General features: G+C 41.0%; 1 protein-coding gene across 3 annotated transcripts in view; it reads right to left on the bottom strand.

The window, feature by feature from the left end:
• The window catches only part of SLC26A5 (solute carrier family 26 member 5), a 53,997-nt gene that overhangs the window by 26,627 nt on the left and 11,784 nt on the right, over positions 1 to 15,586 (bottom strand). For 2 of the 3 annotated variants that reach the window (XM_047696121.1, XM_047696122.1), the window contains exons 3-4: positions 3,479 to 3,683; positions 1,334 to 1,473 (exon numbers count right to left, since the gene is read on the bottom strand). In XM_047696121.1, the coding sequence (XP_047552077.1) occupies positions 1,334 to 1,473; positions 3,479 to 3,630 (292 nt within the window). In that variant the 5' untranslated portion in view covers positions 3,631 to 3,683. Of the gene's footprint in view, positions 1 to 1,333; positions 1,474 to 1,841; positions 1,908 to 3,478; positions 3,684 to 15,586 lie in introns of all 3 variants that reach the window. The other variant, XM_047696123.1, reaches the window with a different exon arrangement.

Raw genomic sequence — 15,586 nt, 5'->3', positions numbered from 1 at the left:
AAAGATCTGGTAAACCAGTCACTTGGAAAATTAAAAATGTAGTTAACTGATCATGAGGGAAAGTGATTTTTTTAAACAAATTGATCATTTTGTAATTAATTTTTGGGAAACTGAAGAATGGAACAGATTCTTGCCCTACTGATCTAGAGGCTGTTCAAGCCATTATCTTTTTATCTTTTTATCTTACCTTTTTATCTTACCTTTTCCCTATACTGAGTCTGTCACCTCTGATTGGTCTCCCCGCTTGCATTCTGGTAGCCCTCCCACCAGGCAAGTCAATCCCCACCCCACTTCCCAACAGCAGTCCTGGCAACCTCTTAGAATGAAAGAAATCCCGAGTGAAAGCATGGTGATAGCTTTCAGTGCACTCAGAGTGGAATCCAAAAAGAAATCCCGAGTGAAAGCATGGTGATAGCTTTCAGTGCACTTAGAGTGGAATCCAAAAAGTGGCCAACAAGGTTCTGTAGACCTAGCACTGCCCACCTTGCTCGCCACTGGCCCCTAACCCACGTGGCAAGTTGCTTCTCTGTGAATTTTTCAAACTAAGTCTTCAAATACTCAACTCTTTTCCTGCTAAGTGTCTTCACACATGCTATGCCCTCTGTTGCAATTGTGCTTCCTCTCATTCCTTACCTGCCCCCGCTCATCCTTCAGGGCTCAGCTCAAATCTCTCAGAAGTTTCTGTGACTTACCTACTTAAGTTCTGTTCCCCTATTATTATCTTCTGGTACTCTGTGTTTTCCTTCATTGTGTTTGACATTGTTTGTAGTTAAATGTAGTTAAATACAGTTAAATGTGCTTTTATTTGCATCATACCTTTCTGCTTGATTGGATAGTTAATTCCATAAGGATATGGAGGGCTGGGCAGATGCTTGATAAACACGTATGAACAGATGAATAAATGAATGAGCATTTTCTTAAATTCTTATATCACACATAAAATCACAAATATGTAGAGGAATTCAACATATCCTTGTCCATTGTAATTAGAGTATGGACTTAAAAGTCAAGAACCTTAACAATGACAACTCCAACAACACATTCATTAAGTGACTGATTAACTTAGCAAGAAGTTAGGCCATGCCCAGCCAGTTCCTAGAAATATAGTGATCTGCAAACTAAAATCATCATAGTCTACTACTACTGTCTCTGGGCTTTTTAAGGGTCAAATGTTTCTGAAGCATTCCTTTAGACCAGAAAAAGTTACTAGTATGATATGATAAAAACTATGAATTTGCAACCATGGTCAAAGAAAACAGGAAAAAAGGTCAATAATTTCTTGAAGAGATGGTGGCAAGGGAAACAACACAAAGAAATAAATAGACCTACTAACCTTGAGGAAGCTGAAGGACCCCTGTGCTTATGCCTGAGACCAAGTCACCCAACACATACTCTTTGAACTTGTATGCTGGTAACCATTTTGTTATGGGCAGGAACATATAAATGATATTTCGTATCTTCTTAGGAGTACATCTGGGAGGACAAAGAACAAAACAAAACAAAACAAAACAAAACCCCAGAGATAAAATGAGGAACACTTCTATAGAATTCACACCAAGGCATTTTCCCTTCCCTGTATCCTGGAGCAATAAGGAAAAATTCACATTCTGTGCTAAGAATGACCTCTCCACTCTACAGAGATCAGAAACAAGAAGATCTGCATGTAACCTTTTTTTTTTTAAACATCTGAACTGGCTCCATAATGATGCTCTACAACTTACCATGAAAGATAAGAAAAATTTAGCTTCAAAATAATTGAGATATACTGGAAGCTACTATTTTAGCAGATGAAATCCTAATATACTTTCTATGTTGGTGTATAAACAAAGTGGGGGAATTACTTACTGATTTGGTAAGTTTGTGAATGTGGAACCACTGACCAGCAGGTCCATTTAGTCTTCTCTGTCCTTATAAAATGAAGGAAATTTATACAAGTACTTGAGCTTTATGGATATGTATTCAATGCTTTAGGGTCTTTGATTAGGTAAACTCAAAACACCATTTGTTGGGTCGCCTGGGTAACTCAGTTGGTTAAGCGACTGCCTTTGGCTCAGGTCATGATCCCAGAGTCCTAGGATCGCATCTCGCTTCAGGCTCCCAGCTCCACAGGGAGTCTGCTTCTCCCTTTGACCTTCAACCCTCTCACGCTCTCTCTCCCTCCCTCTCTCTCAAATAAAAATAAATAAAATCTTAAAAAAAAAAAACAACCAAAAACCAAGACACTATTTGTCACTGGTGTCCAGTAGCGGATTCTGTGTCTGGTTGTCTTGATTAGGTGCAACGTAATGCTAATAAAACCCAGGCCTTGTATTTAATCCCCATGTAGTTCAATTAATTTTGATATGTAGACTATGTTCTGGGCCCTGGCCAGTCCTTTTGCCAGTTTATGCCAGCCATCAGAGACGTCACTGAATAAGAGATGGACAGATGGGTTCCATCACCACCAGGATAGCCCCAAGTTCTCTGGGTGACAAGGAAGCAATTTGTTCCATTCAAAAGACAATGCATTCTTGCAGTATGCATGGTACTTTATATCATGTCTTTACAAAAGTATCTGATCATCAGCTGAAGGAAGATATTGGAAGCAGATCTGGGCCAACTGTGGCAACAGCCATGAATCTGAGTGAAACAAATTAGATTAGATGTGTCTCCTTGTTTAGAAAATTAAGATATTAATAATAGCTACACTTCTGTACTGCTTACGACATGCCTTGGACTTTGTATATATTAACAGATTTTAACCCCCAGTAACTCTATGATGTAAGTGCCATGACTGTCCCCATTTTATAGAGCAGGATCGAAAGCACATGGTTGGCAGGTGGTTGGGACTAGGATTAAAATTCAGTCTGACTCTGGTGAATACATTTAAAAACTCTCCTGATGATCACACCTAGAGCAGAGGGTTCCTATGAAGCTAGGTGAACACAGAGCATGGACATGTGGTCCCAAGGGTCCAGAGGCAGCCGTCAAACCTAATCCTGGGAGCTCTCAAGAGACACATGTCAGGAACACACGTATTACCATTCCCAGGCCTGCAACATGGCTGTGTAAACGTCTCCAAAGTGAAGAGTCCTAGGACACTGAGTATTCCTGACAGCCTGCATTGGGACTTAAATTCAGGGTGGTGCCAAATGGGGTAGAAGTCAGGGTGGAAAAAAAGACAGAGTGGTTGGAACATTCCTGAAAGACGAAGGGAAGAGATGGGTATTTCGAAGGTGGTGGAGTTCGGGAAAGCAAGATGTTTAGATAAACTGTTAAATGGAGGCAAGTGTAATCAGAATTTAATAAATAGGGTAAAATATATAATGAAGCCGGGGTTTAATCAAGTGCCCATCCCTCAGTTACCATGTGGACAATCTGCAAATCCTAAGTGCTCACCATTTTTTTCCCCACCGCACCAGATTTTCTTGATATATTTGACCTCGCTTCTGTCATAACTGAATGATGGAATAAAGAAGTTGGTTAAAACACAACATACGTGAATGCCTGTTTCAACTTATCCCCGATGGAATCTGAAATCTTGTCCTTCTTGTGCAGTCTTTCCTGGAGGACGGGGTGACTAAAGATAGGCCTTTCCACATAGTACCTCTGGCTTGCTGCGAGGATTTCATTTTCTTCAGCATGATCCATAGTACTGGGAGATGATGCGTCAACAGCAGGAGACAAGCATTTCCTGAGTGTCACTAAAGGAGAAAATAAAGAGCCTACTTCAGACGCCAAAATCTGACAGAGGACTGTTCCTAAGCATCTCTTCTTTGGGGAACTGTGAGTCTCTTGGAGGACTTCTTCATCCCTGGACGTATCAGAGCACCTGTCATACAGCTCAGTAGCTAGCCACCACTAATAAATCAAATGAAGTTAAAATCAATTAAAAAAAAACCCACTTGTGACTTCTTTCCTCCCAGGGCAATAAATGGTAACGTGCGTGCTTTTAACAACAGCTTGCATTAAATTCAGTGGCTAAATTCTGCAGGCAGCTGGCTTTCAGTCCATATGAAGGAATAGTGACTTGGGCTGACACTGACCATTTACATGTCAAGGAATCAGGAAAAGGGGCAAGATCTGTCCTTAAACGGACCCCAAGTTTCTTGAAGGTATATTGTCCTCCTCTCCAATGCTGTACTCACATTTGATTACTCCTTAAATTATTCCACGGTTCAGAACATCTCCAGGAGGAAAATTCCTGATGACCAGTGAAAAGTCAAAAGTTGAAAATGTCATTGCAATATTATAATACACATAATACACATGCTGCATAGTAAATGCTATTAATATAAGTAAATGATCAAGGAATAAAAGCCTAGTACATTTGTGCACATGAAAATGTGTGCAAAGATGTTCACTATGGCTTTATTACATTGCAAAATTGGGGGAAGAACCCTCAAATGTCTACCTGTACACAATAAAAAATAAATTTTGATAGAGTGATATATTGCATGCTATAAAGTAGTTTTTTTTATTTAAAGATGTTATTTATTTGACAGAGAGACAGCGAGAGAGGGAACACAAGCAGGGAAGAAAAAGAAGAAGTAGGCTTCCCACTGAGCAGTGAGCCTGATGCAGAGCTGGATCCCAGGACCCTGGGATCATGACCTGAGCCAAAGGCAGACACTTAACGACTGAGCCACACAGGTGCCCCTATAAAGTAGTTTTAAAAAGCAACCTAAATCTATTTGTGTCATCATCAGTAAATCTCAAAAACTTAATTTTCAATAAAAATGCAAGGCTCAGATGGATACTTCAAGGATGCAGTAATTTAAACAAAGCTTAAAAATGTATAAAGCAATGCTATATGTTCTTTATGGACACATATATGTAGTAAATGTATAAAACCATGAATGATAATGAGAAACACTAGGATCAGGGTGGTGGTTCCTTCAGAAAGAAGGCGAATCAGACCGAGAGGAGACAGAGCTTTAACTTACAATATCTACAATGTTTTAGTTTGTAAAAACTGGTGCAAATAGAGAAAAATGATTAGACCTGATTAAGCCTTGCAGTAAGTGAATGGGAGTTGGTTACATAATTCTTTGTATTTGTCTGTATATTTGAACTATAGACCTTATAATAAAAATTCAGTGCATGACAACTACAGCCAGTGTTCTCACCTGAAGGAAGGTAAGAGCAGAGGAGATGGCGGCTAGCTGAGCTAACAGGTGTTTGTGTGGGAACCATAGGGATGTGTGGGATTACTGACATTGCTTGATGTAATCCCTGCGGGGTGAAAAGTTAGTTCCTCACCAAACTGCAATTACACCACAGCGAACTTAGGGTCGTGTGATCAACCACAAACACAACACACAAAAACAAGTGTCTATGTCCCAGGAGGTTAAAAATTCCAGAGTATAGAATAAAAAGGAAGCCTAACCATAAATCCAGGGAAGTACCAATAAGGAAGATATGAACAGATTAGTCTGGAGAAAGAGGATTTTGCAGCAGCATCTGACAAATAGAGATTGCATGTCTTGTATTTCTTTTTATTTCTTTTAAAGATTTTGACAGAGATCACAAGCAGGCAGAGAGGCAGGCAGAGAGAGAGGGGGAAGCAGGCTCCCTGCTGAGCAGAGAGCCTGATGCAGGGCTTGATCCCAGGACCCTGAGACAATGACCTGAGCCGAAGGCAGAGGTTTAACCCACTGAGCCACCCAGGCACCCTGTTATGTCTTCTGTTTTAGACTAGCAAGGCTGGTTGCCCATCTCTCAGCAAACTTTTTATGGCCAGTCTAGGAACTCATCATAATACCCAAGAACGATGGGCTGATGTATGTGAGTGGAGTCTGACCATAGGGCAAGGCAACCTCTCTGCCTTCCACCAGCCCCAACTCTTCCAGAAGGTTACACAACAGTGTTGTAGAACCACCCATATTTCAGGCAACACACCATGCATGTTGCTTTAAGCCATGGTGTCCATGCCTACAGTTCCATTCACTCTTATAAGAAATGCTATTTCCCCCCTCACTCGCCTTCCATTCTCCCTACACCCTGATCATTGTATCTTTCAAAAGCCTGGTTTTGTCTCCTGCTTCTCTAATCTCCTATGGACTGGGTCTATACTTACCACCTAGGTAATTTCACGTTTTTCTTCCCACTGATGGTAATTATTAGTCTCTTCTAGACTGTGATTCCTGAGGTCTTACCACACCCTGAGCTCTAAGGACCTAGCTCAGTCCCTGTCTCTTAGTTGGCACTCAGTATTTGATGAATGAATGATATCTTTGGGTTGGAGCTCATGACTGTTCTGTAGATCATGCTTCCTCTCTGGTTTTTATAGTATAGGAGAGTAAGCCTGCTTTAAAATGTATTGTTATTCATTTCCTCTGTACACCTCCTTGGTCTTCTAATGTCCTATTTCAGAAAGGTTGTATCTTCCTTTATAGAGTCACTTAAAGAGAAAAAGATAAGTAGATCTGAGGGAGGCCTAATAAGAGTCAGATTTTCTTTTTTTCCCTGTTGCAAAAACCCAGTTTTGCTATTGATGTTATGTTCCCCAACATCAATTTGCCCAGATTTCAATGGGATGGATTGTGATGTTGTATCATCTACAATTGGTGGGGCCAAACCTGGCCACTTGGCACAGTGGCCTGGAGAGGGTTTAAAGCACTGATGTCAGGGCCTCACTTTGAACCTCCTGAAATAGCATTTCCAGGGGCGGGGCCTGGACAGTGTTCATTCGGTTCGTGTGGGTGTGGCCATGCGTTGCTGTATGCACATGGGACGGCCTTCTCTAAAGGGTTGGGAGCAACAGAAAAGGTGTTTACATTGAAACACAGCAGAAGAAACAAGATATTTCTTTTTTTTTATATTTTATTTATTTGAGAGAGAAAGAAAGTGCAGGTTCAGCGGGAGGGGCGGAGGGAGAGGGAGAAGCTGACTCCCAGCTGAGCATGGTGCCCAACGCAGGGTTCCATCCCAGGACCCCAAGATCATGCCTTGAGCCAAAGTCAGAGGCTTAACCGACTTAGCCACCCAGAGGCCCCGGAAATAAAATATTTCCAAAATATTAGACATTCTTATCCTTATTCTCAAAAGTCCTTTGGCTATCCTCGACAGGATTCCTCATTTACACCTATTACTCTGAAGGTCATTTGTCAACCCCTCATTTCTCCTCCTCCTAGCACGTCAAAATTCTTCCTACTTTATGAAGCTGGGCAATTACATGAGTGCTTTAAAAGTTACCTAGGAGACACTGGCTCTTGTGTGCCAGCAGGACCTGACCTTGGGGAGGACAAGGACAGCTCCTCTCTGTCCACAGTGGGAAGGCAGAGTATGTGGACACAAATGCACTTAGGCTGGTGGACGTGGTGCTGGAAAGATGAGTTGTTTCTCTTTTGTGAATTGTATTGGAAGTGAGAAGTAGGGGCGCCTGGGTGGCTCAGTCGGTTAAGCATTGGACTCTTGATTTCTACTCAGGTCATGATCTCAGGGGCACTCGGCAGGGAGTCTGCTTGAAATTCTCTCTCCCTCTGCTCCTCCCCACTGCTCTCTCTCTCAAATGAAGAAATAAATGTTGGGGCACCTGGGTGGCTCAGGGGGTTAAGCCTCTGCCTTTGGGTCAGGTCATGATCTCAGGGTCCTGAGATCGAGCCCCACATTGGGCTCTCTGGTCAGCAGGGAGCCCGCTTCCCCCTCTATCTCTGCCTGCTGCTCTGCCTACTTGTGATCTCTCTCTCTCTCTGTCAAATAAATAAATTCTTTAAAAAAAAAGAAATAAATCTTAATTAAAAAAAAATAAGAAAGAAAGTGAGAAGGAAAGAGAGATGGTTGGAGGTCTGAGGGAAGAGAAGTTAGGCCAAGACTGACAAGGGATTGCCGGGCACTACTGTGTCTACTTGATGTCTGTGACCCAACTTGTAAGTAGAAACGAATAAATACATAAATGTGTTTTCTTCCATAAATAAATAAATAAATAAATTTTAAAAAGTACCCCAGGAGACTCAGATGATCAGCTAGATCGGTATTTGACATATTAAAAAAATACTGGCTTTCAATTCTGCCTAAACTCAGAATCTCCTCAGGTGCTTTCAAAACCCAGAAATCCTGGGCTCCATACCAGACCAATTAGAGCCCAACCTCCAGGAGGGGATCCCAGGCTTTTTCTTTAAAAAGCATCCTATGATGATTTTAATGAGTAGAGGACCACTGGTTTAAAACCAACGAGAGACAGAGAAACACACATGAAAAAGACATAAAAAAACCTTAAATAATTTGAAGTAATTTTGAAGATGAGTTTGAAATATAAGGACACGATTCAGCAGTAATACTACTTCTTTGATTCCACCATTCTCATCTAGGGAACTAGTTCTCAGCCCTGGCCACTCACTGGAATCACCGGGGCAGGACTGGTGTCTGGCTCTCCTGCCAGGGATTCCGGCTTAATTGGTGTGGGAGGCAAGCAGGGGCTGTGAATGTAAAAAGCTCTCCAGGAGAAGATAAGGCACAGGTGAAGGTCAAAACCACTGACTTAGGGAATGGCAGTAGAAACACCCAAATCCCAACAAAAAGAAAAAAAAAACTGGATAGGGTATAAATAAAGTGTGGGCAAAGCATTATATCATTGTCTTTGCTTATGTGTGTCTTTGAAATAGCTAATACAAAACTACGAAACAGGAAAATATCTAGCTTAGGTTTTTCAAGTCTTGTTTCTATTATGTTCTGAAAACAAGAAGGAGTTGTGTGTAGTTGTTAAAATTTACATAAATAAAGTCTCAGTTGTTTCAAACATTTCATTCTAGGTTTAAATTAGGAGCAAGTCTCAAAGGAAGTTAGATTTCAAAACATTAGGTGGATTTAGGATATCATTAGGGTATGTACTCTCTCTAGCGTTGCCAAACAAAATATAGGCTGTCCATTAAATTTCAATGCAGACAAACACCAAATACTTTTTGAGCATATTGCATGGAGCATAGTTATATTAAAATTTCATGCTTTATCTCAAATTTTACTGGGTATCTTATATTTCCCTTGCTAAGTGTGGCAACTCTAACTCTCTGTAGGTTAGGAAGAGACAGAGGTACATGGGGATTCTCAAATATTTTTGAGGTGTTAGGATTCTGGCTATGGTCTGTGCCTCCTTGAGATACCTGTTTGGCAGTTTTTTCTTACTGGGAAAAGAAAGGAGTTCTTGGAAGGGTAAGGACAAGAACGGAGAAGAGGGTGTTATAAAGACAGGCTGTCGGCTGTCCTTCTGGGGAACTTTTAACACTCATCAATAATGATTAAATAATTAAAGCCACGAAGGCTATCAATAACTCCCTTATCAGGAGAAGAGTGGCAAAGACACCAAGGAACCAACACAAGCAGATCAAATGACCAGACTCTTATCTGACAGATAATGAGCTTCCAACGTGCTGATTAAAATATAAATCACCAAGTTGTAAAACCATGCAAGCTTTCACTCTAAGATGGTTGAAAGAGACAAATCTTTTGACAGGTCCTCCAACAAAAACACTAGCCACAGAAAAGCAAAAAGACCTAGAGGTTCAAATCCTGTTTTCCACAGCTATGAAAGAAGGGGTTTAAAAACAGTTTTCATCATAGATTTCTAGGTTGGAAAGTCATCCTGAAGATGATGCAATTTAACCCCCTCTCCCTGCAGGCCAGAAAACAGACCCATCTACACTCACATAGGGGTAAGTGACATCTCCAAAAAGATTCTCAAGAGACAAACCTTGTTCCCTATTTAAAGGACACAGATATTTATAAATAAAAACTATGACAAAACAGTGGCACCATTTTTAACTTCAAATTAAGGCAAGGATTGGTTGCTTGCCGATAATGAAGATTCACGCTGGTTCTGTGGGAGATGCTCCAACATGGAGGTCAAGGTCCAGCCCTAGGTCTGCTTCTCAAGCATCTGAGCCGTTCAACATTGTTATGACAGGGCCAACTACACCAGCAGATTCCATACTCAGAAAGTGTGTCTGAATCATCCAGGGAGCTTGAAATGACAGATTTCCAGGTCATTTAGAGATGCTGATTTAGTAATTCCAGAACCTGCATTGTTTAAAGCCCATGCAGAGAGAGAAAGGAACAACCTGTTGGGAAATGAAACTGAGCAGAAACCCAGTGCTGCAGATTTCTGTTCAGTGATTGGCTGCATAGGGCTCAAAAATGCTTGTTGAATGACTATACAAAAACAGCTTGCCTGAGTCTTAGTGTCCTCCTCATTCTTTTTTTTTTTTTTTTTTAAGATTTTACTTATTTATTTGACAGAGAGAGAGCACAAGTAGGCAGAGGTGCAGGCAGAGGGAGAGGGAGAAGCAGGTTCTCCGCTGAGCAGGGAGCCCGCTGTGGGACCCGATCCCAGGACCCTGGGATCACAACCTGAGCCAAAGACAGCCGCTTAATTGACTGAGTCACCCAGGGCCCCCCTCTTCATTCTTAAATTATATTTCCAGTGACAACATTCTGAGATCAGTAATTGGCATGCTTATTCAAAACACCAATAAAATCTCTGTGAATTGAGCTAGAATGGATTCAGTTGTCTGAAACTAACACACCCCACCCAACCACCACCACCACTAACACACACACACACACACATCCCAGTTCAGTAATGTTTTTCAGTTTGTGAGTATTCCTCACTGTGGACTGGAGGGATCAGAAGAGAGAGGGTTTCAGGGCATCTGTTCGTCTTTTCAAAGTAATCAACTTACATATCTATAACTCTGATTATAATTCTATAATTAATTACATAATAGTTGAATTAGCCCTAATGCGTAGGTTGGTCTTTTCCTTCCAATTATGCAGCCACATGCCCAAACTTACTATATCTTTCACATAATTTCTCTAAGGGCATCAGCATGAACCACTAACAAAAATAAATGTTATTTATTATGAAAATTTTCTAAACTTCCTAGGTCATAAACTTTTCTATAATGGCATAGCATATAGAAAAGGCTTTGTGAGGGTGCCTGGGTGGCTAAGTGGGTTAAGCCTCTGCCTTCGGCTCAGGTCATGATCTCAGGGTCCTGTGATCGAGTACCGCATTGAGCTCTCTGCTTGGCAGGGAGCCTGCTTTCTCCTCTCTCTCTCTCTGCCTGCCTATCTACCTACTTGTGATCTCTCTCTGTCAAATAAATAAATAAGGTCTTTGAAAAAAAAAAAAAAAGAAGAAAAGGCTTCGTGAGTTGTAGTCCAGAAAATGATTTTTCACTCATGACTTTATCAGTCTTTTCCTAAAAGCAATTTGAAAAAGCTGCTTCCTTTTCTCTAGTCTTCAGGGACTCTTAGCATATATTATCTGCTTTTCCTTATGAACAATCATTGATGAACTGCGGTGTCTAATACTTACAAAGAGCCAAAGGCCCCAAAATCTGTGCAAGCTGCTCCTGAATGTGGATGGGAAGCTCTGTGAGGCGACCACCGTCCCCGAAACACTGGGCACACACCCCTGCAGTCAGCAGTCTCCCAGACATCTGGCGACTGAATGCTGTCTAGGGGTCTTTGAATGGGGGGGGGGCAAATGTACCAAAGGACTTAGCTTGGGGCTCTGCCCATCCTTTCCCTCTTCTTACAGATATATCATCCTCCTCTTAAATTCCTCTGCCAAAGAACTATTAGATTTCTAACCAGAGACACATCACATGGTATAGGCTTTGGGTTCAGAAGGACCACATTTGGAGGCTGGAACTGGCACTTTAACAGCTGTGTGCATTTTGCAAGTGACATCAGTTTTCTGTTCCTTCGTTTGCTTATCTGTAAACAGCAGTTAGGCGTGCAGGCTGTGGAGCGACACAGACCACGTTCCGATTCTGCCGTGATGACAGGACATCTGGCACACTATCTGTCTTCTCTAAGTGGAGTGACCCTGGGTCCTGGCTTATGCTCACTGTCCCAGAGTAATTATCACTTCCAAAAGCGTCCAGGATTGGAAAATAGATTCTTTGTTTCCCTCAGGTTCTCCAGCTATAACACTGAAATAAACATAACACTTCAACACAGATCTGTGAGGAATAAATTAAAAATGTTTCCCAAGTACCGATCGTGGGGCGTGGGACACAGTACGTGCTCATGCTCCGTACGTGTGACTGTTACTACTGCTGCGGGCAGGGAACCTCATTTCCTTCAATCTCAGGTTGCTTATTTGAAAATGGGGATAATGATTTTCCTCCATTTTCATTTAATTACCTTTTTGAATCCCTAATATATTCACATGACTCAAAAATTCATGTATAAAAAGAATTAAAGTATAGTTTCACTTCCATTCTATGGCTGGGAGGCAACCATGTTGTCCACTTCCTGTGTGTCTTTCCAGAAGTATTTCACACAGGCAGGCATGAACACATAGTCTCCTTCTATGAATGGTAGCATAACTTAATACTGTTCAGCACCTTGCTTTTTTCACTTAATATCTCTTGGTTATCTTTCCATATCACTATAAAATAGAGTCCTCATGTTTTTAAAGATTTATTTATCCACTTGAGAGAGAGAGCAAGAGCGCAAGTGGGGAGGGGAGAGGCAGAGAAAGAATCTCAAGCAGACTCCTCACTGACCATGGAGCCAGATGTGGGGCTCAATCTCATGACCCTGAAATCATGACCTGAGCTGAAACCAAGAGTCAATACCTAACCGACTGAACCACCCAGGCACCCCCTTGTTGTTTTGTTTTTTAAACAGCTGCATAGCATGCCATTATATGGATGCTCATAATTTGTCTAGCCAGTTCCAACCGTGCTGTGTTGGGGATTAATGTAAGAATTATAAAGCACTTAGAATAAGGGACTCCATACATACTTATGATTACCTTTTAAATCAATCTCACACTTATTTCCTTTTATCCGCTCCATTTCTCAATGTCTTGGGTCTCTACTCATGCATTCAATATGATTCTACTGAGTTTCTACTTCCATGCTTGGCTGTCACATCCAAGCTGGCTTAGAGATCAATAAGCTATGGTAAACGTCCTCAAGGACACTTGTCCTCCAATGTCTTTGCAGCATTCCACCTCCTTTAAGGATTTCTTACAGGTGGGAAGAAGCATATGAAATGAGAGAGCATATAGGGGGAAAGAGAAAGTTCTGGGAATGGGAGAAAGATTGTCGGAAAGAAAATATCACTTAGGAAATGAGATCAAGGGCCTTTGATATATAAATCATTATTTTTTTCCTCATAAAATATATGAGCAGTGTGGAAATTTGGAAATTCTTCATTTTTCTCATGCATAAATAATACATATTGAGTGTATATTATAAATACATACATTTGTGCATATATAATGTATATTCACATGATATTGACTTCATAGTTTTGCATTAAAACTTTTTGTTTTATTTTTGGTTTTTTTTTTGAGATTTTATTTATTTGACAGAGAGAGAGAGACAGCAAGAGAGAGAACACAAGCAGGGGGAGTGGGAGAGGGAGAAGCAGGCTTCCTGCTGAGCAGTGAGCCTGATGGGGGGCTTGAACCCAGGACCCTGGGATCATGACCTGAGCTGAAGGCAGATGCTTAATGACTGAGCTACCCAGGTGCCCCTAAAATTTTTGCTTTTGAAGACTTTATGAATTTATTTGAGAGGAAGAGAGAGGGAGAGAGAATCTGAAGCAGACTCCACATTAAGCATGGAACCCAGTGCAAGGCTCGATCTCAAGACCCTGAGATCCTGACCTGAGCCAAAATCAAGAGTCAATGCCAAATGACTGAGCTACCCAACACCCCTGCATTAAAAATATTTTACTTAACATGATACCATAAGCATTTTGCCACATTAATAAACAACCTCAGAAGCATAATTTTTAATGGTTGCATAATATTTTCTAATATACATTTACAATGATTTAGTTAACCACTTTCCTTATAATTAGATACTTCGGCTACTTTAAGTAAGCTCTATGCCCAACGGGAGGTTTGAAATCACAACCCTGAGATCAAGAGTCACATGCTCTCCTGACTGAGACAGGCAGGCAACACCAAATTTTCGCTATTCAAGTGGAATTCTGGTTTTGATCTGTGTGAGTTCATATGCGATAGTAATTAAAAAAAAGTTCACCTTTAAACCATGTCAATACTCATTTTAAGCACTGAGTAACTTACAAAGTGAGTATACAAAAAGTACAGGTTGACTTAAAATAATATGAATGGTAGACATTCAGTGAGCTGCTTCTTTACACACAATAATAAATGTAATTAAAGCAGTTAACATTTACTGAGACTGTGGGATTAAAGACTCACAGCATCCACGGGATGTAAGAATTATCCACGTTTTTCAGATGACATATCTGAGGCTCTGATAGGATAAGAACAGCCAGGATGGGATTCAGGTCTGATTTCAGAAACCATGCGCGTATGCAATGTTGCCTCATTAACGGCATGTCCGATTGGTCATGCCCGAATGTTTACCTGATGTTGTTTAAATATTAATTAGAGGCATGTATTCTCACTTGTCATGATTTGCTGCTTATGTATGTATGCTTAAGTATGGTGGTTTTTGAGCACATTGGAAGGCTTCAAAGAGGATACTGGATTTGAAGCCACTCTTGAATAATGGGTAAAAGGCGGAAGGAAGGGCATGTGATTCTGCACAGAGATGTGAAAGGTAAAAATTAATACAAAATGTTCATAGAACACCAAAAGCACCAGTAGAAATCCTGTTTTGAGTGGTTACGGAAAATGAAACTGGAGAGGCTGAAGAGCCAGGTGTTATAGGACTGTAAGGGCAGGCTAGTTATTTGACTCTACTCCCATCCTACTTTGTTCTGTATAGCACCACACTGGTATGGAAAAACTATTCAGTTCCATTAAAAAATGAAGTCCCCTCTAACACTGATTTGCTGTGACTCCATAAGTTGATAAATTCTAGGACTTACTTTTCAGCTGGAACACTTGAAAGATCATTAATAGATATGCTTCTGAAATCTTCTTTGGGGTAAAAGGCTCAGCAATTCCAATTGGTGATTAGGTTTGAATGACAGATATTTTAATAAGAAAAAGTTCTGAGGGGGGGGTGCCTGGGTGGCTCAGTGGGTTAAAGCCTCTGCCTTTGGCTTAGGTCATGATCTCAGGGTCCTGAGATGGAGCCCCATTGGCTTCTCTGCTCAGCAGGGAGCCTGCTTCCCCTTCTCTACCTGCCTCTCTGCCTACTTGTGATCTCTGTCAAATAAATAAATAAAATCTAAAAAAAAAAAAAAAATTCCAGGGGCGCCTGGGTGGCTCAGTGGGTTAAGCCTCTGCCTTCGGCTCAGGTCATGATCTCAGGGTCCTGGGACAAGCCCCACACTGGGCTCTCCACTCAGCAGGGAGCAGCTTCCCCCTCTCTCTCTGCCTGCTTATGATATCTCTGTCAAATTAAAAAAAAAAATCTAAAAAAAAATTCTGAACTTTAAGTAAAAACAGAAGAAGAATCTACTGGTTTACCAGTCATTTCTTTTTCTAAAATGGTAAATTCAGGTCATAATAATACAGACAGGATAAAACTGCAAATACTATAGGAGGATTAGTTCAGAAAAGCAGCAGTATCCCACCTCACTTCTCCCCAAAGGTAGCCTTATTCCTTGAAGCAACTATTTTCTTAAAATCATTTTTTTTCTTAGTTCCTCTGGTGGATTTATTTTGAACTCTACATCAGCATTTTAATAAGTGCTATTAGTA

The sequence above is a fragment of the Lutra lutra genome, chromosome 11, assembly GCF_902655055.1.
Source record: "Lutra lutra chromosome 11, mLutLut1.2, whole genome shotgun sequence".
NCBI lineage: Eukaryota > Metazoa > Chordata > Mammalia > Carnivora > Mustelidae > Lutra > Lutra lutra.
The sequence above is the reverse complement of the archived record's forward strand: the minus strand, read 5'-3'. Positions and strand labels throughout refer to the sequence as shown.